Source organism: Puntigrus tetrazona, chromosome 4 (genome assembly GCF_018831695.1).
Source record: "Puntigrus tetrazona isolate hp1 chromosome 4, ASM1883169v1, whole genome shotgun sequence".
NCBI lineage: Eukaryota > Metazoa > Chordata > Actinopteri > Cypriniformes > Cyprinidae > Puntigrus > Puntigrus tetrazona.
Window position 1 is genome coordinate 11,423,413 of NC_056702.1, and position 22,140 is coordinate 11,445,552.

General features: G+C 40.2%; 1 protein-coding gene across 24 annotated transcripts in view; it reads right to left on the reverse strand.

Annotated features, from left to right (window-relative positions):
* ppfia2 (PTPRF interacting protein alpha 2) overlaps nt 1–22,140 on the reverse strand; it is a 159,047-nt gene that overhangs the window by 8,693 nt on the left and 128,214 nt on the right. For 6 of the 24 annotated variants that reach the window (XM_043237619.1, XM_043237620.1, XM_043237603.1 and 3 more), the window contains 26 exons: nt 21,065–21,298; nt 20,407–20,553; nt 19,625–19,759; nt 18,418–18,465; nt 17,942–18,025; nt 17,477–17,608; nt 17,333–17,395; nt 17,132–17,223; nt 16,216–16,354; nt 15,919–16,136; nt 12,152–12,392; nt 11,768–11,797; nt 10,956–11,083; nt 10,689–10,867; nt 10,424–10,517; nt 9,358–9,360; nt 6,543–6,624; nt 5,522–5,722; nt 4,467–4,529; nt 3,597–3,629; nt 2,960–3,135; nt 2,768–2,865; nt 2,521–2,696; nt 2,031–2,099; nt 942–1,098; nt 521–577 (listed from right to left, as the gene is read on the reverse strand). In XM_043237619.1, coding sequence (XP_043093554.1) covers nt 521–577; nt 942–1,098; nt 2,031–2,099; nt 2,521–2,696; nt 2,768–2,865; nt 2,960–3,135; nt 3,597–3,629; nt 4,467–4,529; nt 5,522–5,722; nt 6,543–6,624; nt 9,358–9,360; nt 10,424–10,517; nt 10,689–10,867; nt 10,956–11,083; nt 11,768–11,797; nt 12,152–12,392; nt 15,919–16,136; nt 16,216–16,354; nt 17,132–17,223; nt 17,333–17,395; nt 17,477–17,608; nt 17,942–18,025; nt 18,418–18,465; nt 19,625–19,759; nt 20,407–20,553; nt 21,065–21,298 — 3,079 coding nt within the window. Of the gene's footprint in view, nt 1–520; nt 578–941; nt 1,099–2,030; nt 2,100–2,520; nt 2,697–2,767; nt 2,866–2,959; nt 3,136–3,596; nt 3,630–4,466; nt 4,600–5,521; nt 5,723–6,542; nt 6,625–9,357; nt 9,361–10,423; nt 10,518–10,688; nt 10,868–10,955; nt 11,084–11,767; nt 11,798–12,151; nt 12,393–15,918; nt 16,137–16,215; nt 16,355–17,131; nt 17,224–17,332; nt 17,396–17,476; nt 17,609–17,941; nt 18,026–18,417; nt 18,466–19,624; nt 19,760–20,406; nt 20,554–21,064; nt 21,299–22,140 lie in introns of those variants that run through there. The other 18 variants (XM_043237611.1, XM_043237623.1, XM_043237608.1 and 15 more) reach the window with 17 other exon arrangements.

Consider the following 22,140-nt stretch of genomic DNA (forward strand, 5'->3'; position numbering starts at 1 on the left):
CAGCCCTCGCCTCGGGGAGCATGAGCTCCAATTGTATTTTTTAGGACCTCTACAGTTCTGCTCAGCAATTTGAGTCGTATTGACACCTAGAGAATATGACTGAGGAGGATTGTACAGAACCTCTGCAAACACACTGCTTTTTATAGACTCTTAATCATTATGGCACAACATAAAAATTCATATGTTAAGAACTACTCGCATTGAACTTTCAACAGCTTAACTTTCCACATATTGTTTATGCTCTAACAGCAACATTACGTGATGACTAACTAAATCTTGCCGTGTAAATTCCTGTCCCTGCTGTCTTGTTTTCATAATCTACTGTATTTACCGCTGATGCGCAATGACCGCCGCGTCTCTCGAGTCTGACGCCTGCGAAAGGCCAGAAGGTTAATCGCTTCAAATCTGACACTTAAGAAAGGATGGGACACACTGAGACCACTCAAGGGGGTACGAGCACACTGCACTGTGGGGACGGGGTCGGGAATGCCACACGGTTGGAGGCTCTGACGTGTCTGACCTTGAAACCAGTCCAAATACATGTCGTCAGGACTGTCGTCCATCGCCTCATACAGGACTACCCAGCAGCAGTCCAAAAGAAAAAACAACAACAACAGAAACACAGTCAACCCTGTGTGTACAGTATACATCCGTTACTTCTGTGTGAGCCTCTTGTGGTCAAGTCTGTGTATGTTAAAAGAACATCTATATAAAATTCTCTCATTACATACTGTATTTGCCTAAATATTTACTAATGGGATAGTTCACTCATTATACGCTCTTTTCTTATTTCTATTCATCTACTCCACATTGTTTTGGTCAATGTTTCAAAAACCCATTCAGTTACCACTAAGCCGCAATGCCGCTATCCCATGCCAAACATAGCACGCTTCTTTTTCACCTCTTAGGATGGTATTTGTGAATCTATCTGCGCGTCTCACCCTCTGGTGGCAGTCTGCGTGAGTGTGCGGAGGTGGCAGTGAGGCGAAAGCCGGCGGGCAGGGTCTCTGCTGAGCCGGGCATCATGCTGATCCCGTGGATGTCCCGGCGAGGAAACTGCCTCCTCCACGACGGTCCTCGGAAGTCCTTCTCGTCACACTGCCAATGATTTAGTCCAAAGTATTTTTTTAACATTACATTGTCTTGTTGCTTTAATTAATTACGTAACAATACGTACATGCCTCAACTCCAATTAGCTTTCCTCTACAATTATTTTTAGCTCATTCATGGTCAAAAATAACGGCACCCTTGGTAAATATGATCAAAAGGCGGCTGTGAAAATTAATCTGCATTATTAATCCTTTTGATATTTTATTTCAACAATTCTCAAAAATCGAAGCATTTCTCGATCAACTGACTAATTCTAATCTGACAGCGATGTTAGTTTTCTTCACTGGATGGCCTTCATATATCATGTTTTAACATATGTTATGTCCTGTAAGTGGACAGTTTTTTATTTCATTCTCAAAATCATCAGGCAAATTTCAAAATACATAACATCTGAATCACCTTGAAACTTTGAAGAAGAACAATAACAGAAACAACAGCCAAGGTTAAGGACCTAATTCTTGAATTAACTTTTGCCTCAAACTCCTAATCTGCTGCTTATTAATAGTAAGGTACTTCTTAAGTTTAGATATTGGGTCGGATTAGAGATGTAGCATATGCACTTTATAAGTACTAATAAACGGCCAATATGTTAATAATATTAATGCTAATAAACAGTTATTGGTGTTAGAGCCTTGTGGCAGGCAACTTGTGAAGGTTAAAAAGCTATTTTTTTTTCACCAAGTGACTACTATTTCACTGTTTCTTTAGTAACAAGAAAATCTATATTTAAATCAATTTGCAGTTGAGGTTTTTTTTTTGTGTGGGAGCTATTGACGGAGAAAGTTGTATTCACAGTCACTCATTTGTTTCCTTCACGACACTGGCTGCAGCATGTAGGTGGTGTCAGTGGTCAAACACTTGGAAGAGAACTACTGTTGACTGTTCGCTTCTATACGAAATGTAAGAAACTAGTGATTCACCTCATCTAATCGTCTCTCCGTTCCCAGCGCCAGCAGATTGTTGTACTCTCTTTCCAGAATTTGTCTAGCCTGAAGAAAAGAATGCATTCATTCACATGGACAAGTTACTGTTACCCAGTAAAAAACAAGTACACTTCCATAATGTAATTAAATGCAATTATTTTTGCACACTACTTTTGTACTTAACATACCAAAAATGATTCTTTAGAACTTAAAGATACACTTAAGACCATCTAAGTTGTACTCAATTGTGCTATTTTGTGACACCATGAATATGCACTTTTAACTTACTACCTTTGTACTTAATGTATTTAGTGCTTAGATACAAAATTAGTAAATGGAGCACTTTAATTACATTATGGAAGTGTACTTGTTTTTTTTTTCCACATTGAAAGCGATCAATGCAAGCACTCTTTACTTCGCTTTTTTTGACTGAAACAGCCTTAACTGTAAAGTGTGTGTGTGTGGGGACACATGGGCGGATGGGTACCTGAGTGTTTTGGTTGGGGATCTGCAGCAGTAGGGCCAGGCTGCTGTAGTCAAAGTTGTCGTCGAGTGCTATGAGCGCCCCGTGCACGCCGCTCTCTAACAGGATGTTGGCGTAGTCACGGAGACCGATGCTCTGGACCCAGCGAATCACGCGCTCGTTAGTCCACACCAGCACGTCTGTGTAAACATACACACACTTCGTTAGCTTCTCGCAGCCCTAGGAGCGTTTCCAAGAAGCTGCTGCTTACCTCTTATCTCATGCTGGCTGCTCTCTCTGCGTCTCTCTAGCTCCTTCCTGTCGTAGTTGAGCTTCTTTAGGCACATGATGCCGTACTGCAGACTGGTTCTAGTGCACATTTTAACCATACGTTCAAAGGCGGCGAGTTAGGATGATTTAATCCTATCAAAAGATTGTATAGCGATACTTGGAGACTACTGACCTGTGAAAGCTATCCACCATCTTTAAATGCACTCGGAGGTCTTTCTTGGTGAGGTGGTCCAGCATGCGTGCATCCACCAAACACTCCATGAAGTAGCTGCGGTACTGAGGTAGACCTAGACTGGGCAGCCACTCGTTCCCTATCCACTCGTGGTTCATGTCCCCGTATGCCAGCGTCTATGTGCACAAACAGTAATACTGTGAAACATTTACACGTTACATCTATTTTTAAACCAAATCCTTCCCAGGATGGCGAAGCTGAATTTCAATGTCACACTATATCGTTCAAATGTCATGCTAATTTTGTGCTCATTTATTATCACTGCAGTATAATCCATCCATCCATTGATAGTCTTTCTGGTACTCAAGTGCTGTGTTAAAGACTTGGATAACACACAAATGAAAACACAAGGATATTGTTAATATAGTCCATGTGACGTCTTAATTTGTGTTCTAAAGATGAACAAATGTCTTACAGGTTTGGAATTAATGAGCTGACTAACTAATGACTCTGGATGAACTATCCCTTTAGCAAGTGTATGTTATAGCTAAGCTTTTTTAAAATCCATAGTAAATCATTCATTAATGTGTGTTTTCTGTAAGAAATGAATTGAAATGTAGCTCTGTGGATTTCTCACCTGGGACCAGCTCCCCTCCTCTGACTCTGATTTCTGAGGAAGCACAAGAAAGTGAGTGCAGCTGTGCTACGTTTTGAAAATATGTACGTCTTTTAACTTTCAAACCATGTGTTTAGTTTTAAACGCTATACACAACAGCTCACACAGTGGATGAAAAACTTGAGTTCCTCAAGTTGAGTTGAATTCTGCATGCAACACCACACACAAACTACATCACATACACGACATGCGGCCATCTTCAGTGCACATGTGACACGTTTTCATTCCACGCTCCTTATACGCTGATGAGACTGAACCGTGATGAGGCTCAATGGAGAACAACGAGGCTACTTTTAGTCTCTTTTTACTGATTGCATTTGATTTGAATGTGAGAACTTTACATCTGTTCTGCCTCGTTTTTTTTCCAGAGCTGTTCGATTGAAAATTAGGGCTTCTATCACCACCGCACGGTCATAGCGCTAGATGTAACACGAGCACATATGAGTTGATTATTGAAGCTCAAATATATTCAGACATGAATTAATGAAATCTTCTTCTGCCCAGTTAGGAACTAGAGCTCACAGTCGACATGAAACCGCGTTCGTAACTCATTTTACTTTTGTAAATTCGTTTTTTGGATAGTCAATAACATATATTCCAACTTTAACTTTTATTTTGTTGTTGCTTTTTGCCTTTGACTGTTAAAGGAAAATCAATTCAGAACAAAAGCCACTTAGTAACATCCTAATAAAGTAAATGAGGGATGATTTCGATTTCATGTCGACTTTCTGTTTCTGTGAAAGCAAAATATGCAATCAAAGGATTATGTGGGGGGGAAAAAACAACAACAACCCTAGTTTGGTTAGAGTTAAAAAGAATGAAGTGACTGACCGTTTTGGAGGGGGCGGCAAGGGTCTCCATTTCCTCGTGGGTTACCCACACATTACCCGACGGCTATGTGGGCGGCCCCAGAGATGAATCCGACAGGAAGGGCAAGCAGTGTTAAAGAAGAAGAGCAGCAGCACTGTAAGCCAATAGTGTTACAGCATCACAGTCAGATCATTAGCAAGGCCCGCCCACAGAGTCAAAGGCCTGAGATAAACATGCATACAGAGAGCACAAGCACACTGAATGCACATCAGGGGAGACAAAGTTGCGTCCCAAATGGCTCACTTAAACACTGCGTATTTATGCACTATGTACCAATCTGCGTAGTCTAAGAAAGGTATATGGTTATTTTGTCATTAAACATGGGTATCTGATAGCCCCTCCCCTTTGCTACAAAACAGCATAGAATAAACAGTGCATAAATACATAGAATGGGATGCACCTAAAATGACGGAAAAGGAACCGCTGCTGAAGTCCACAACTTCAGAAGAGCAAAATGAGCTGCATACACACTGTGCAATTTTTTGTTCCGTTTTTTTTTCATGTTTAAACAAAAAAAGTGAGATGCAATGTTTTTATCCCAGATCAAAATAAGTCTGGACTTATTTGTCCAGGTGTGGACAAAATTGTCCAGTGTGCGCCACACTTTGTGTAGTTAGTAGTTTATCGGGAGATGCTTTGGGAAGGAGTGCATAAGAATAACTTTCAGAAAGAAAAAAGAAAAACATCAAATACACAAGCTGCAGTTTGACCGCTGGAATGTGCTGTGAATGCATCATTACAGGATACCATGCCAGATCAGCTGTCGAGTTTCCAGTTTCTCTGATCGATGCAAGACACTATCACCATGACGATGGAACAAAATAAAGCTGTGGATGGGTTGAAAATAGCTGATGACGACGATCGGTTTAGTGGCTATGGGGACTGACACTTATAGCTAACTGGTGCCGCCCAGTAATTTGCCAAATAATGCAAGACTCCTTATGATGAAACCAATGGGCGGTTTTGTTTACAAATGTATGTTACTGAAAATCAATAGTTTGTGTGCGCGCACTCACGGTTCTAGATGTAGGAGGAGCTGAAGGGCTGGTGAGCGAGACCATCTCCTGGATGGCCAGGCGCAGTTTGAGGCGGTGCAGAGGATTGCTGATGCCGATCTCTCTCTGGATCTCCGTGTCCGACAGGGCCGACATGATGGCGCCGCTTTTTACGTTGGCACGACAAGCTGCGACATACCACGCTGGCATCCCTAGCCAAAGCTTTGAACACACACACATTGTAGCATGATTAAACACCTATATCAAAAAATGCAAGCACAATCAATGCATTATTATGACTACAGTGTCTTCCAAACATAACCACTAGATGGCGCCATTGCTTTAGAGCTAATGAATTAAAAGCCAACAGACCCACAAACAAACAACTCTGGATGCTGGCAAAAATCACACATCTCCTTCTCTACTTCACATTCACTGATGCGAATTAAATTTTTCGAATCAAAAGCAGAAATTATTCGATAAACCGTTAATTAAAAAAAGAAAAATACCGCATCTTGGTAAACTCGTATCAGTTCCGGAAAACATTGCAGCCGTGTTACTTCAACCAAACACTTCAATTGCATCACTCTAAGAGACACTGATCTCAGCATGCGATGTGAAACTGTTGTGCTGTTGAGTCGATACAACTCAAGTCTTTATTTAGCTGCCATTGAAGAGCCCCGGAGCTACCTGGACCACGCAGTAAAGAATCTGTACTATTACATGGAAAAAACACAAAAATAATTCCCAGGAACCCACCCCAGGCCACCATTAATCACACATTTCCTCTGTGTCATTATGGCCAGTCTCCCATACAAGGATGTAATTAAAAATTTAACCGGGTATATGGTATATTTAACACTGGAAGACACCACAGCATAGGATTTGAAATCACTAGACATCATTACTTAGTGACTTTGCAAATGGTTACCGAGATTATATAGTGACTAATGATCTCACAGTATTCACTAGCCATATGTTTTGTGTCACTTTTTATATACATTTTTTTTTTTTACTTGGAAAAGAAAAAAGTACTGCCCACCTCTAACCACGCAACAACTGTAGGACCGTCCCACTGAGCAAAAGGTAACCCTTTTCTTCTGGCTTCTTCCAACAACTCGTGTCTAGAGAGAGAGAGCAGGTGACAGAGACAGAGCGAGACAAGAGAGGAAGACAGATAAGAAGAAAGACAGAACCAGCTTAGAGATAATCAACTGAACAGAGAGAGAGAGAGAGGGGCAAAGGGGCATGTAGAGAGAGAAAGTGAGATGCTTTATCTGTCTCTGCCAGGTTTCCTGTCCTTTAATGGCCACTATCTGTTTATCAGAGCAACATGGAACACTAAATGCGCAAGTTTCTTCTTAAAAGTTTCTTTTGTACCCGCTACTTTTCCATGTAATCTCTGTCCAAAGGTAACACTAAAAGCCAATATAATGCTCTGTTTGAGTTCACGTCACTCCGTAATTTAATTTAGGGCCTGCCTCGTCTCTTAAACGCAGTCTGGCTTTCTAAATCAAAGAGGGTAGGTTTTTCGGGTGGATGAAACGAAGGAAAGAAACTAAGCGAGTCGGTCACGCTGACACGCCAGCGAACTGAAACTTCCAGTTCCTCAGATAAACATATTGTGACATTTCCTTGCTGCGACCTGATCCTCGTCTATTAAACCGAGAGCTTTAGCAAACTGGAATACTGTGACTTATCGAGGGAAAACAGAAATGCGTTTTCGTTTGAACCCTAGTCCGCGTTTGTCTTGATAAATATTTGCGCTTTAAGACAAGGCTGCTATCATAAACTCTCATCAGACTTCACGCAGACACTTTCTGCACTTATCTCCCCTAGGAAATATGTGTAGCTTTCCTCAAGGTTGCCTCTTGTCGTTTACCAAATTTACGGGAACCGAAAGTCTTGCAACATAGAGCGTGTCTTTAAAAATGTTTCAATATACCTCTCCCTCTAACGTCTGGATCTCAGAGAGCACTCGTCTCCGAGGTTCTGTCAAATTCAGAGGTATTTTGAGGCAAGGCTTTACCGTTAGTCGAACTGTGGCGTAATTCTGAGGGCACTTCGCTAAAGAACGAGCACAGGTGAGTGTTTTATAGTGTGCGGAAGCTGCTGTGGACTTTAAGGCAGAGAGAGTTGGGTGTTCCTCCCTCAGAGAGCAGCTTCGTGAACCAACCGCAGGTTCGGGGTGTACGGTAAGGACACTTGAAGAAGAGCTGGGTACAGTACAGACACATGCTGTAGTGAATGATATGGTTCTGTCTGCACAAATCAAATCTCAAATCGTGACCGCTGATATCTTTTAAACACCAAAGTGGTGCTGGTGAACGATGCCAGATCCGGTTCTTACTCGGTTCTTTCGTTTCTGTGTAACCCGTAAGCGAGCAATTCTAATATTGCTAGTTTTGGAAACATATGTTAGTACTCTGTTTAATTGAGGTTTTTTTTATGTAATTGGGGGGGGGGTTAACGTTTACACTGGCGGTTTCTGCTGCATTTCAGAAACACTCTCCATCTACACTGCACAGCATGTCACATGACCATTCATGTAGACACACCTATACATGTGTTTAGGTAGATCCCCTATTATTTAGATGACGGGTGCCTGTGTGTGCTGTGTGAGCGGTCGAATAGGCAATCTCCCAACATACATCTACGGGTACGACAACGAGCATGATGCTGTCGTTTACACGGTCGTCAAGGATACCCAGAAGTTTTCAAACTAAAACACGATCTGCAGTGTTTTCAAAGTCTTTTGAGGAGTACTGTAAACGATAGGCATAACTGTACAAAAAGTAATGCGTTTTATAACAAAAACGCACTAGTGTAAACGGGACCTAAAACCTAATAAAATGGACCATACTTGATGCTGACAGTTAAAGTCGGAAGTAGCGACGAATGTGTTTTTCTCACATTGTCACGTGCATCCAGCTGAAACTGAGAGTTGTTTCAGTCCATTGTTCAGTGGCTGGAGCTGGATCTGAATAGTCAAAAAGGGATGTTTTTTTTTCTTTTACATACGCAGCTGCCACAATTGAACGTGCATGGATGAATCGGTAACAATAAGAACAGTAACGTGCATGTAGACGTTTATGTCATGCCTACTGAAAGTCTATCTATGTGAGACTAATTGCTCTGCTTTAAACAGTCAGGTTTAATGGTTCTACTCTTCCTGAACCGCCTTATGTTTGATGGAAAAACACGGCATCGAACCGGATTGAGCACCGCCACCGTGTCGGTGGGGAACCCTCCTGCCGGCGTGAACTTTCATGTTTGTGCGCTGTAAAGGCAGTAAGGCCTTCGTGGTGGTGGTGGTGGTGGTGGTGGTTATGATGTATCTCTCCTCATCTTTACGTGTTGGATTGCATATGTTCAGGTCGAATTTAATGCGCATGAGTGACTTCTTCTGAACATACTGTAGCTGGGGAGGGAGAGAAACAGTTATGAGAGAAAACAAAATGAAAAGAAAAAAAGAGCAGGGAAGAAGTCAATGAGTTGACAGTCCATAACCAGAGACGAGACCTGGTTATTGAATACGGCACACGATGCACACACGCACGCACACGTACACGAGAGGAGAAAGGCCTCGGCATGGCAGATCGAGAACAGGTTGTTATAAAGGCACACATTCTCTCTCCAGGCAGAGATGCATCCTCTATAGAACTGCAGCGGGGGAGAATCACATTTACAGTCAAATGAAAAAGAAAGGCAGAGGTGGGGGTCTCTGGATGGACAGAAAGGAAATGCGTCGGACCCCCCTGAAGATAGACACACACTTTAGGAGCATGACGACAGACACGGACAGAGCGTTGACAGTGGAAAATGCAGCAAGTCTCGGCAACACAAACTAAACTTACCCGCTGATACAGAGTCAGATGAGGAGAAAAAGAGATAGAGAGAGAGAAAAGAAAAATAGAGAAAGCGATGGGAGACAAAATTAAATGCTTGTTATTGAGCATACTGTATGTAGACTTTAGAAAAAAATCCACCTCGGCTAAGAGACGTGCATTACTGTTGAGAATCGTGGTTTTTTGCACTTAGATGTTGACTTCTTGGTCACAATTGAACAGATCTACTAGTCTTTAAAAGTTCGTTTTTTAATCATACAGCATGCAGAAAGTGTGACACTGCGATGGAAACGGTGAAGAGCCGCCTTTGTGTGGCGCCGCGATGGATGAGACCGACACGAGTCAAATTACACAAGACGGTCACATTCAACCATTAGCGTTAAGGCAAAGAAATGTGATATACGGCAAGCATCGCATGACATGCTGTAAACACAACCAAGTCTGCAACAGAGTCACAAGCCTGCTATGAAAGGCACATTCTCATGTTAACATACATTCTATAAATGGCAATCGTACATTAATTGTATATTAATTAGTGGCATATAGATAACAGCCTCTATTATCGTCACAAAACAGTGATTTAAATGGTTTTGGAAAATGTAAAACTATGTTGACACTCAAAATGCTTTCTGTTTCAGATTAGCTAACATAAGGCCCCAAACATACTCTACGCAAACATAACGGCACGTCTTAGCAAGGATCTTTTTTTGCGTAAAAAAGAATTAGCAAGTTGAAATGTTTATAGATGTGGATGAAACAAAACTAGTTCAAATGATTTAAACGAATCTACCGTATAACTCTCTATCACTCTAAGTCCGTACACAAAGCTCGCTCTCACTTGCGTAGAGTATGTTTTTTGGCCTAAGGCACTACAACGCATCCAGATGGGCCATGTGTTCCAATATTTTTTTTTTAAAGAGGTGTGTGAAACATAATGTCACAGTATTTGTGCTGTTTGTTACGTCGTGTCAGTTGTGTTATATGAGATTTGGGCCCAGGAATGACTTGCCTTCATCAAAGGTTGTGTTAGGTGTGTAATTTCAATTCGTCAGAGAGCGCTTTATAAAATACTTACTTTTTTTTAAGCCTGCGATCTTTCTCTGCCTGCGTTCCCAGCTTTCCCACAGCAATATCCTGACCTAGAAGCTCAGGATCGGATACATTCCCTACTGATGGAGAAGATCCATTAACCAATCATTTGATACAATTTGAAATTATACTGATGTCCGACTCTAGATCAGTGTTTTAATCAGATTAAATCTATATTGAGTTTTCTGTGATATATAGGTATACAAAACTCTTAATATCTCACTATGTCTATCATATTTTGATGTTCTTACCTTGTCCTGGTCCCATAATCTCTTTCCCCAGCTGCCCCAGTCTGGCCTTCTCTTTCTTCCCAAACAGGCGTCCGATGGAGGACTTGATGCCCTTCTTCTTTGGCTGTTTATGGAGGGAGTCTTGACTGCTGGCTACGCTGCTCAGAGCACTGGCCTCCGTCTCTAATGCAGCTGTCAGGCTGGAGACAGACAAACAGATTAACAGCGGGAAAGTCAGGTTATGTTTGTACGCAGGATGTTGTCTGGCTGCTGTCTTCGCCATCTCACCGTGCGTCATTGTGCGAAGAAGCAGGCAGCGTGTGGGTCATGCGGACTTGGCGAGGTGTGGGAGGTGGCGAGGTCTCGCATTTGATGGTGGCCTTGTCCTCTCGACCGTCCTCGTCCACCGCTGCGATCTGTGACAGAGGGAAACTGAATTAAAGGGACAGTTCACCCAAAAATTAAAGTGCTCTTATTTAATTACTTTCATGTCGATCAAAAAAATTTAACTCAAATAGAAAACAAAATAATTTGAGACATGTCTCAGTGGAACTCAGTGGACATATTTTTTGTTTCCTAATGTTCTTCTAAATATCTTTAGGTTGAGGTTTGGGGTGAAAAAATAGGATACCAAATGAGGTATCCCAGAAACCTCAGCCAATAACACTTCAATAATAATCCAAAGTAGCAAATGTCATCCACATTCAGATTTTTTTTTTTTTTTTTTAATATTAAAAATGTGTTTGTAAAATAATTTACCAATACGTATTTACCTTAATAACAATCTTCATTGTTGTTTTTTTAGCCAGTACAAATATATCAAGATGTTTAAAACAATATACATGTGCCAAAATGGTACTAGAATGGAACTAGAATTAAGTAAATTTGTCTTTTTTAAAAAGCATAAGCCTCAAAATTTTTCTCCTATTTTATTCATCGCGTTCACCCTTTTGAACCGTAGCCAAATCAATTCGGTTCCAACTCTTAAATTGGAAATTGATTTTATTTTATTTTTTTATTCAGATTTTCCCCCAACCTCAGTGTCCACTATGCTGCCAATAAAAAAAAGCTCTTTTGTGAAGAGACCGCATGTTGAGTACCTTTCTCCTGTGTTTCCGCAAGTCACTGGGCTGCAGAAAAAATACAAATATGTTAACAGGTTAATATATGCTGGATAGTCATGAGGCATTCAAAGCAATGCAACATGATGCAGAAATGAGTGGGAAAGCTGTAATACAGCATTTGATTGAGAGACATGAGTATGGTGTCATCTGTGACTTAACCAGCACTACAATTTGAATGAAAAAAAGCTTTTGTAAAGTTTTAAAATTTGCATACTGTTTTCATAAAAAAAAAAAAAAATCATTTATAATGACCATTTTCCTCTATATATGATCAGCAATGTTAATATATAAAAAGCTTAAAGAAAATGTACTGCGAATCTTCTTATGAAGATATGTTATGACCCCTGTGGGCCTGTATACCAGTGTCATGACCCCCATGCGCTCCATGTCTCGGGCAGGGCTGCGCGGGGTGAGTTTGGGGGTGGAGTGTCCGCTAGGAGGGGAGGAGGAGGCGAGGGAGGATGCGGTGGCCGAGGCAGTGATGGAGGCTCCAGGATGGTGCATCCGCGCCAGGTTCAGCCCCTCCAGGCTCACGCTGGCCACGCGGTTCTCGATTTCCTCTGCCCTCAGTTCTGTCGACTCTTTCTCTTCCTGGATCAGCCTGGAGTTACAAGGGGAAAAAGAGTTCAGCCCGCAGCGAGTCAGAAATTACGGTGTATGATAATGCGCTAATAGCATTTTGATTTACAACTTTACTTTGGTGCTGAGCTTGCTGGGTGAAAATGTGTAAATAATTTTGTCAACAGGACTGAAAACAATGCAGCCGAAACAATTAGCCCTTAAGTTACTACAACGGATGGTACGGAATGAAAAGCACAACACAATGAACATAAAGCAGCGGTTCATTAGAAATTTTTATTGTTTACTGAATGCACAGTAATGTTTAGACTGCTTAGCAGATTTAGAAGATTTGATATCACAGTTTATGCAAATCATTTTATTTTTTTTGTGCAGATGTCAGGTTTGTGAAGCAAGATTGTTACTGTTTTGCTTTTTCAGCTGTGATATGCTGTGCTGTGCATTTTAAGATGCCAGTCTCCACCAGGTGCATGTGTCCAAAGAGATAAAATGGCATGGCCTTGATGATTGGAATATTGAGTTATGAGGGGGGAAATCTCCAATAAGAAATGCATTAAGTCTGTGAAGACTCCGGGGGCCTCAGAGAATTTACATGCTGCCTTTGTGACATGGGGTTATGGCTTCAGGCACAGTTTTAGACATCCTTGCTTTAAAGGTACTATTACAAAATATATAGAAAATTGGCCAAGGTACGTAAACCGCTCTTTAAATACCGGATAGATAATTTCTACAAAAAACACATTTCAAACAATACCCTAACATTTTTTATATATCTCAAAAGAAAGCATAAAAGTAGCCTATGCTATGGTATCTTCTCAAGAACCAGAACTTTCTGTGTGCTTGTGTTGTTTAGCAAGAAAAAAAAAACCATTTACTTGTGATAAATCAAAGCAAAAACCAAACGAAACTGTTGAATGCTCCAATTGTTCAAATACACAGAGCAAAGTTAAAGCATTTACACTCTTCAGGGAAATCAACCTACAAACTGTTTATTTAATTTCGCCTCTGCAATTCACCTTCAACATAGAAAAATGACAAAAAAAATGCAATGATAAGCTCAGAGAAACGGAGAAATAATGAAATCTCGTGCTTTACCGGCCGAAGACTGATTGGTTCTCTTTGATTCAGAAAACGCTTGAGGACACGACCGACAATGCTCGAGAAACATTAGACAGCTTTTGTGCTGGATGTTTTTCATGGCCTTGGCTTATTGAATATATCGTAAAGCAACCATCGAGCAGGCTGCAAACAACTAAACGCTGACCGTTTGTCAAGCATATTTAACATGTTTACAGTTTGTTGTAAGACATCCAACAGCCCAAAAGTCTTCTAGCCCAAAAGCGCAAAAAACCAAAGCTGGTGCTTTATCAAAAGCGGCCCACGGCTGGGGGGAAAGAAATAAACCGCACACAGGGGGACCATCTTTCTTCCTGTTGTAATCAAAAAACCCAGCAGACATTAGAGGCACAGTTTAACAGCATAGCGAGCTGCATTTGTACACGGGTAATCAAATAAAGCTAAGCACACATACTGTATGTTATATATGAGGTTGCACATTTTTTTATAAGCCACTTTTTTTTGCTGTAGCCATCTTGATAAAATTTACATAAAGGGAGCTCCTGACCAAAAATAAATGTGGGAAATATCAGGACAGAAAACCATCTAAAAAATTTAAACTTGTCTGCAGTGAGTGTCTCTTACTGAATTTAAAATGACCTTTGAAATAACTCGGACTAAAATCCAACTAAAGAAAAAGGCTGAAGAAAGATTCTCAGTCTGTTCTGGCTTCTTCAAATATTAATCACACATTTCTACTAAATTGGACAAATTTCAAATTAGATCTCAATATAATCCAAAGGACCAACATGGTTTATTTGTTAGTACTTGATTTAAAGTCATAAATTTGCTTTTGACGGCCTTTAGGCTGGAATGCACTACACGACCTTTACCCTGATTTACAGTTTGTAGTGTATTCATGCAAGGGCTGCTGGTTCGAATCCAGTTTGGCCTTAAGACGACCAATTTGTAAAACGACTTTGACATGCAGGACACACGTCCAGGCATACAGGTGATAGCTGAAATCAGGGACAGCAGAAATCCACATGGAGTGAATGGTTTCTGTGCCCACAAGGAAAACTTTGAGTCAGCTGCTCTTGTTCAACTCCACTCCTCAAGTTCTTAAGTCTCAAATCAAGCTTGAACAGCCTAGGAGAGAAACTCTGAGTCCTGGCTGATATTTAAATCAGAATGTACTGTACATCGCCTGAAGGCACAACTTTTTTGGTTTTACTCCTTTCAAGGACTCGTGTGTAGCAGAATCCTGATCCAGCGTCTCTGCAGAAATGTAGAAATTCTAATAAATGTGACACTTAAAAGATCCAAATATGAGAGAAGGGATTAGCTAGGGACTAGAAGGTTATATGCAGGCTATGGAAGGAAACTTAAAATGATAAATCTATGCTTCTAAGATGTAAAGACGACAAGTTCCTTGTACTGTACTTTTTACAAGCTATAAGGCTAATAGTCAAGGAACTTCAAGTTGTCCTCCAACTGCAGTCTGAGTAATCAGGGCACTCTGGATAAAATATGGAAAATAAACGGGTAGCAAAGGTCAGAAAAGATCAGATGTAGAAATTTACAGTAGAATGAGTGAGTGTGACAGGACAGAAACAACTGATTTGTAATTGCCAATTAAAATGGAGAAAAATTGTTGTAACATTAAAAAAGACTTAAGCCTGGAATACTCTACAGGACTTTTAAAATCCAAGCATACTGTAAAACAATGTCCACACTTGCTGACTTTGTAAATGGTTATACAGAAAAAACATGTTTGATGTCTGCAAACTTTACAGATTCATATTCTGAAGCTGAAAATCACACGTGAAATCTGTCGAAACCACACAAAATGTGCAGACCGGCTCCAGATTTTGGCAATGAGACTCTAGACTGCTAAACGGTAGAGTAGAAAAATCCCTGCAAAAGATGAGCAGTGTATTTCAGCCTTAACCTGACTAAAAATGTCACTGAGATTTGCTTTATGGTTGTGGATTAAAAAAAATAAATCACCCCATATCAGATATCCCAGGTCAGGTTTCAGTAAGCCAGCCTAGGTTTCAGGCTCCGTTACTACAGTAATCAGACTAACAAATGTCTTACTTTTGTTATTTAACTGAGGTTATATTTCTCAGCTAGGCCTGCATTTGATACATCATTAACTTTCTTTTGGACAGTCTTGAAAATTGTGTTGTGTCTGTTTTAGGACAGGTGCTAGCCTGGTTAAAATCTTACCTTTGTTGGTGTAAATGAACAGCTGTCAAAGCTAATAACACTAAAAAAGATGTGCACCAAGGGTCGATCTTAAGCCCCCTGCTGTTTTATTATCACCTCTGAGGTGATATATTTAAAGAATATAATCTTTCTTTACAGATGGACGACATTACAGACTTTAAAGCAATCTGAATGTAGCCCATATCGGAGTAGACAATTAAGGCAACATGATTTAAATCTGGTCTACAAAAAGGTGCCTTGGTCGAAATCAGCGAACTGACCGGATCTCTTTATTGATGGCATCCAGTTGTTCTTGCAGCATCATTGCCAAAGTCTGAGCATCGGAATGTCCTCCAGGAGACAGTAGATCCATCGAACTGAAAAGGGTCTCTCTGTCGTCGTCATCTATATCTGACATCTCAGTGTCGCTCTCGAACGGGTGGCCGCCCAGAACGCCAAGTTGCTGAGAGCGCCATTCATGCTCTCCCAGAGACTTAGCCTGCAAGAAGATGAAATAGAAATACAAGGAGTGAAGTTTTAGCACAAAGACAGAGAAACGGAAGGTGACGAGATCCTACCTTCTGTTCGTCCCTACGTAGCCCCATGCGTCCTCTCCTTGGCCTGCGGATCACCTTGGTGGAGCGATAATGGTCCGATTGAGTCTCGGCAAGAGAACCCAGAGAGAAACGCAGATCTCCTGATGCATCCAGATGAGACCTGGAATCAAGACCACAGTTTGTTATCTAGAATTTACACCTGGCGAAAAACTTTGCCATTTTGTTTACACTCTAAATGAAAATTTACTATGAAAATGCATTACTACTAACATTTTAAATGGTACCATAGTGTAAAAACATAATGTATGAGTCAAGTAATTTGACAAACACTTCATAGAAATGGTAATAAAGTTCCTAGTGAGTTATATTGCTATCTACATACACCACAGTCTTTCAAGGCATTTTAACAAGAATGGAAGCTCTTCAGTGACAGATCGAGAATAATCTCATACTGACATGAAGTTATTGATTACGTTTATAAGAGCCAAACATTTTAAACACATTTCAAATTCTAATTTAATCGTTGATTTTTTTTAATGGGTAACCTACAATCTGTCTATCATTTTACTAAATATGATAATTAAACTTAATTAAAAAAAAAATGTGGGCTGATGTCTTCCAAAAAAAACCCAAACCACTAATTAACAACCTCAGAACTCACAGCAGGTCTGTTTTTAAAAGGTGATAAATTATTGTTAAAAATCAATTCCCCTCTGAAGTAAATTAATATGACTGTCTGTGTGATCTCATAGCAACGTATCTTTGGATTGCCTCCTGCAGAATGAATTCATGCAGCGCTGCTAATCTTGCCAGCTACTGTATTTGGAACAGCCTTCGCGATTAGCGCATGCCTCGAAATTTTGTTAAGGTTTTGGAACGGAGCTATTGTTTATTTTGTAAAAAGATAGTTCTGAGTTTTTCATGCTTTCTGTCTCACCGTGACAGCGTGGGCTCAGTAAGGGATCCGGCCCTCAATCGGTACTGATCCAGTTCAGATCTCATTTTCTCGATCTCCTCCGAGAGATGAGACTACAACCGCAAAGCACATTAAAGTTTCATTTTACTCAGAATGGATAGCAAAGCATTGCATCAAAATTTGTTCCACCGTGCCAGTTTTCAAAAAATAAAAACGAATAACCTTTTCTTGTATGGAGTCTTCTAGCTGCTTCCTGTAGTTATCAGAGTCTTGTATTAACACGTTCTGAAAGAGACGTCAACGAAACAATGTGAGTGGTCAATATTATTGGAAGACCTCTGCCATGATGGTTGGATTTTCTCTCACCTTCTCCTCAAGAGCGGCCATTCTCTCTTTCAGGTGAAGCTGTAAACGTTCATTCGACTCCGTCAGGAGTCTGTCCACGGTGTCCGACAGACGCTTGTTGTGTTCCTCATTCATCTTCTCTCTCTGTCGAGCCTGAGGAAACAAAATCAGTTGAATTTTTTTTTTTTGGTGAATAAAAATGTATAATCAAGACATACTTTTAAACTTTAGCCATGTCTTCAGAAATATAATTTATAATTTAGAGAAAATTGGGAAAAAAATTCCAATGCTGGGCATTTATGGTTGCAAAATGTTTTGCAAAATGCACGATTCACTTATACAGAAAGTATATATTAAGTAAATAAGTATATATTTGTTTGACAAATTAATTTGGATATTTCAAAAACAGAAAATAACACAAAATAAGCATGTGATTATAATATATAGTAAGATGCGGATTCTTTAATGACATAAAGGGATGTTGACCCTGAGCAGTTCCTGGTTCTTCTCCTCCAGCTGTCCCTCTAAATGTCTCATACGTTCCTCTATACTGCCATGTCTCTCCTCCGCCTGGACAACAAACACACACAATGCATTTTGTCAGATGAGAAAATGTAAAGACAACCAACAAAAAAAAAAGAAAAAGAAAACAGAACAGACCCTTGAACCATGACTATGATGGCTGGAAAATAATCTAGATTAATGAGATCGTAAATTTGGTTTATAAAGTGCCATCACACCAAACATCACAGACATGGTTGAGCAGACAGGTAAAGAGAAGGAGCGTGTATTTCCTGAAGCTTCTGTTCTCTCCTGGGTGAACAGAACAAACCAAGTACGTCAGCAACTCATTAAAGCGAAGAGAATCCCAGCTGAGCATCACATGCAGCTGAAATACAACAGCAGTAAACAGACCCACAGCCAGAGTGAAGTGAATGAAAGAGAGCAGTTTTCAGCCCCACCTTCCTCAGACTGCAGTTCATGTCCTGGAGTTTAGCTTCCATATCAGACTACCAAACCACACAATACAGAGAAATACCACACAGTGTTAATAATACACAGCGCATCTGTCCATGTTTCCACTGCACAGTTTGGAAACAGCTCGTTTTAAAAAATAAGCTAGAGCAATTTCAGTCTTTCAGTTTTTTTTTTTTTGTTTTTTTTTTTTAACCCTTTCAGGGTTCAGAAGTTCTGCCGACGTCTCACCTCTCATGTGCTTAAAGCAGGAATTATTCGATTTTCTGTACATTTTGGGGGAAAAGTAGCATTGAGGAATTATAATTATATATATACTATATATATATATATATATATATATATATATATATATATATATATATATATATATATATATAGACTGTATATGTATAGCAATTTTTAAAAAAACAAATAAAAATTAAATTTTTCTGTAACAAATATTACATTTTTAAAGAAAAGTTATGATATTTTTAATGAAGTTAATTATACCCAACCTTATTTTATAAAAATATTTTTTTAGGATAGGGAATAGTACTTAAAATAATGCTATTTCAACAATATAATTTCATATACACATAACACATTTATAAATACATTTATAAAGAAAGAGATTATTTTTATTTTTATATCAAGGTTGCATACAGTACCATGGGAAGGAATCGCAGGAAATCGTTTTCACAAAATGATGTAATTATTCCGTGCTTGGTGAAAATAAGCATGATTTGTTAACACATACCCGACAAAAAACATAGTGACGTATCTGACCATATGTACACTACATAAGTTTGAAAGAGGTTTTTATTCTACTGAGACTAAAGATTTTGAAGTTTTTTTTGCTGATTAATGCACATATTAAATGTGCACTAAGTGCAACGTAAAGCTTCGCCAAAGCCAAACCAATGATGTTTAGAGCACCTTAATGTGCAGTGGTCAATAAGAGAAACCGCCTCAACCCTTGACCGAATTGCCTGAATACCAGAACCTAACATGGACTGAATTTTAATGTCTCTTCTGACTGATTCATTTGCGTGAATCGTTTGTTCTGATGGTTCATTTCAGTAAATCACTTCATTTGAGTTATCGCTCAAGTGTTCCCAGAAATTATTATTACTTCATGTTCATTTTAAATCAAATTAACATTTATTTGAAGATTTCAGCAACACTGGTGTGTGTGTGTGTGGTGTACAGTACCTTGGTGAGAGCTGCTATCCTCTGTGCTAGCTCAGCCTCGACTTCAGGCAGAGTCTCAGCTTTCCTCATGGTCTGCTGGAGCTTCTGTTCTGCCAACTCCAGCCGCTCCTGTAACTGCCTGTTCTTCTCCTCCATCTGTGGGAGGAAACACACACAGGCACACACACGCACAGTGTCTGATCAGAGAGTTTATATCATTATATAGCAGACACCATAGGACAAGTCCAGCTTCCACAGCAACAAGTGGATCATCATGGCCGTTTTCAGTGTGCCCAAACAAAACAAAATTACATAACTGCCTATTTTTTGCCCGTTCTTGGAACAATTAAACTCTCGTTAAAGGGTGATAAATGCACGCTGAAGCTTGGCAGTACCTCTGTCAATTCATTTGCCTAAAATTTCTATGAATACGTTTCTTTAAGTTTGGCAGAAAATCAAGAAATACTGACATAATACGATTTTCGTTAATCAACGGTTGACAAAAATGTCTTAATGTGGTCACGCACTTTCATTATGCCTCTGTAATAGGCTCAGAAATATGTTTTTTTTCTCTAAGCACTCTCTAAATGTTCTCTGAGCACTTTCTCAGAAACCCTGGTGCATCGTTTGGCAGGATCTGAAGTGGTGTCACGCTGACCGTGATATCAGCAGAAAAGAATCTTCAATTACGAACGGAGTGACTGTTTGTGAGTTGTCAAGTTCAAAACATCTGCACTACGCAGTCGCGCAAACTCAGTACAAACAGAAAATCGACTCGGAAAACTCGTTGGTCGGAACCAGACCTGTCTGAGGAACGCCTCCTTATTGGCCAGTTCGTTCTCCAGCTTGTCTGTGATGTCATGTAGTGAGGTGGACTCTCTCTGGGCACTGAGATAGCGCTTCTCAAGAGTCACGATCCGTTCCTCCATGTCTTCTTTCTGACACATAGCCTGAAACACACACACACACACAAATATATTGGCAGACTACTGGTTAGGGGCTATCGGACACACACCTAAGATGGAACCCGAAGGAGTAATAGTCAACTGTCAATCAAAAATCCTCCCCTATAATTACACACAGGCTTGAGGACAAATATGAACACAAGCAAACACAAACATTTGAGGCACACACACACACACACACACACACACACACACACACACACACACACACACACACACACACACACACACACACACACACAGAGAGACTGCTCCAGGCTGCCACAACCTCTCTCCATCAATAGCTGTATCTCAAACAAAACAGACATTTTCTAGAATCTTTTCAGCTGTGGTTAATTATCAATGTGACAAGGCTATGTCCGAAACCGTAGGCAACTGTTGTGTTGCAACGGACTGAATTTTGTAAGAAGGGACCTGCATTTGAGTCGAAAGGATGCCTGATGAGGTTTTAGATACAGCCTAATTTAAAGTAATTGTGTTTTGAGACTTGACATACACTATACTGCACCTCTTTTATATCCCTCTGGTACTTGTTGTTCATGTCTTCGCTCTTGATGAGGTCTTTTCGAGCCGTCTCCAGCTCCTGCTCCACCTCGGACACTCGGGAGGACAGCGAGGACATGCGCTCCTTCATCTGTGCCAGCTCGTAGTTCTGCTTCTCCAGCAGCTCCTGCAGCTCCACCACCTGACTGGCCTCATCCCCCGACTCCATCGACCCATTAGACAGCCGCTGGAAAATTCATTAAAACAGGACATCAGGGTTATTGTGGTTGTATAAAACTAAACCGTAAAATTATTATTTTAGTAAATTAAATGGGACATGTAACGAAAATCTGACTTTTTCCGTGTTTAAGTGCTATAATCGGGTCCCCGGTGAATCCGCCAACCCGGAAAACATCAAAAAGAACACAGTATTTTTTGGTAAGCCTTTCTCTGCAAGCTTGTTAAAAAGTGAGCATCTCATGATTTTGCTTCTCCTGTGATGTGAAAAGTGGATCTTGTTATAATATTACCACCCCGTAATCAGTTTCTGCCATTGCGGTTTCACAAGCGACAACAGTGTACCAGTTATAACACAACGGCAAAAGTCTTTGTCTGCACTGACAAACGCAGCAGATTTATTGATTTATTTACTGCATATTATGCTGCTGCCATACAGATCTAATATAAACATGCCATTTCTTTCCCAGCTCTTTACTTACACAGACATAACCGTTTTTTTGTAACTTGTGTGTTTTCACATAAACTGGTGTTTTCACAGTTAAAGCGCAATAAGACATGAAAGTAGTTTAGTACAGGCATGTCATGTGACAGACACTTTCTGTGCGAGTGCTTCGTGAAAATGTATGAGAAGTTTAATCTAATATAGTTTAAAATACATGCTTTCGGCGCAATAGACATCATAATCAAAACAAAAAAAGATGTATTTAGCAGAGTATCTGAGGAACGAGTTCTAAAGGCACAGCCCTGTTCTGACAAAGGAGGCGGGGAGCTGTTATTCATTTGCATTTAAAGAGACGGGCACGAAACAAATAGTGTTTTTGCTTCCATTCAAAATAGGCACATTCGGAC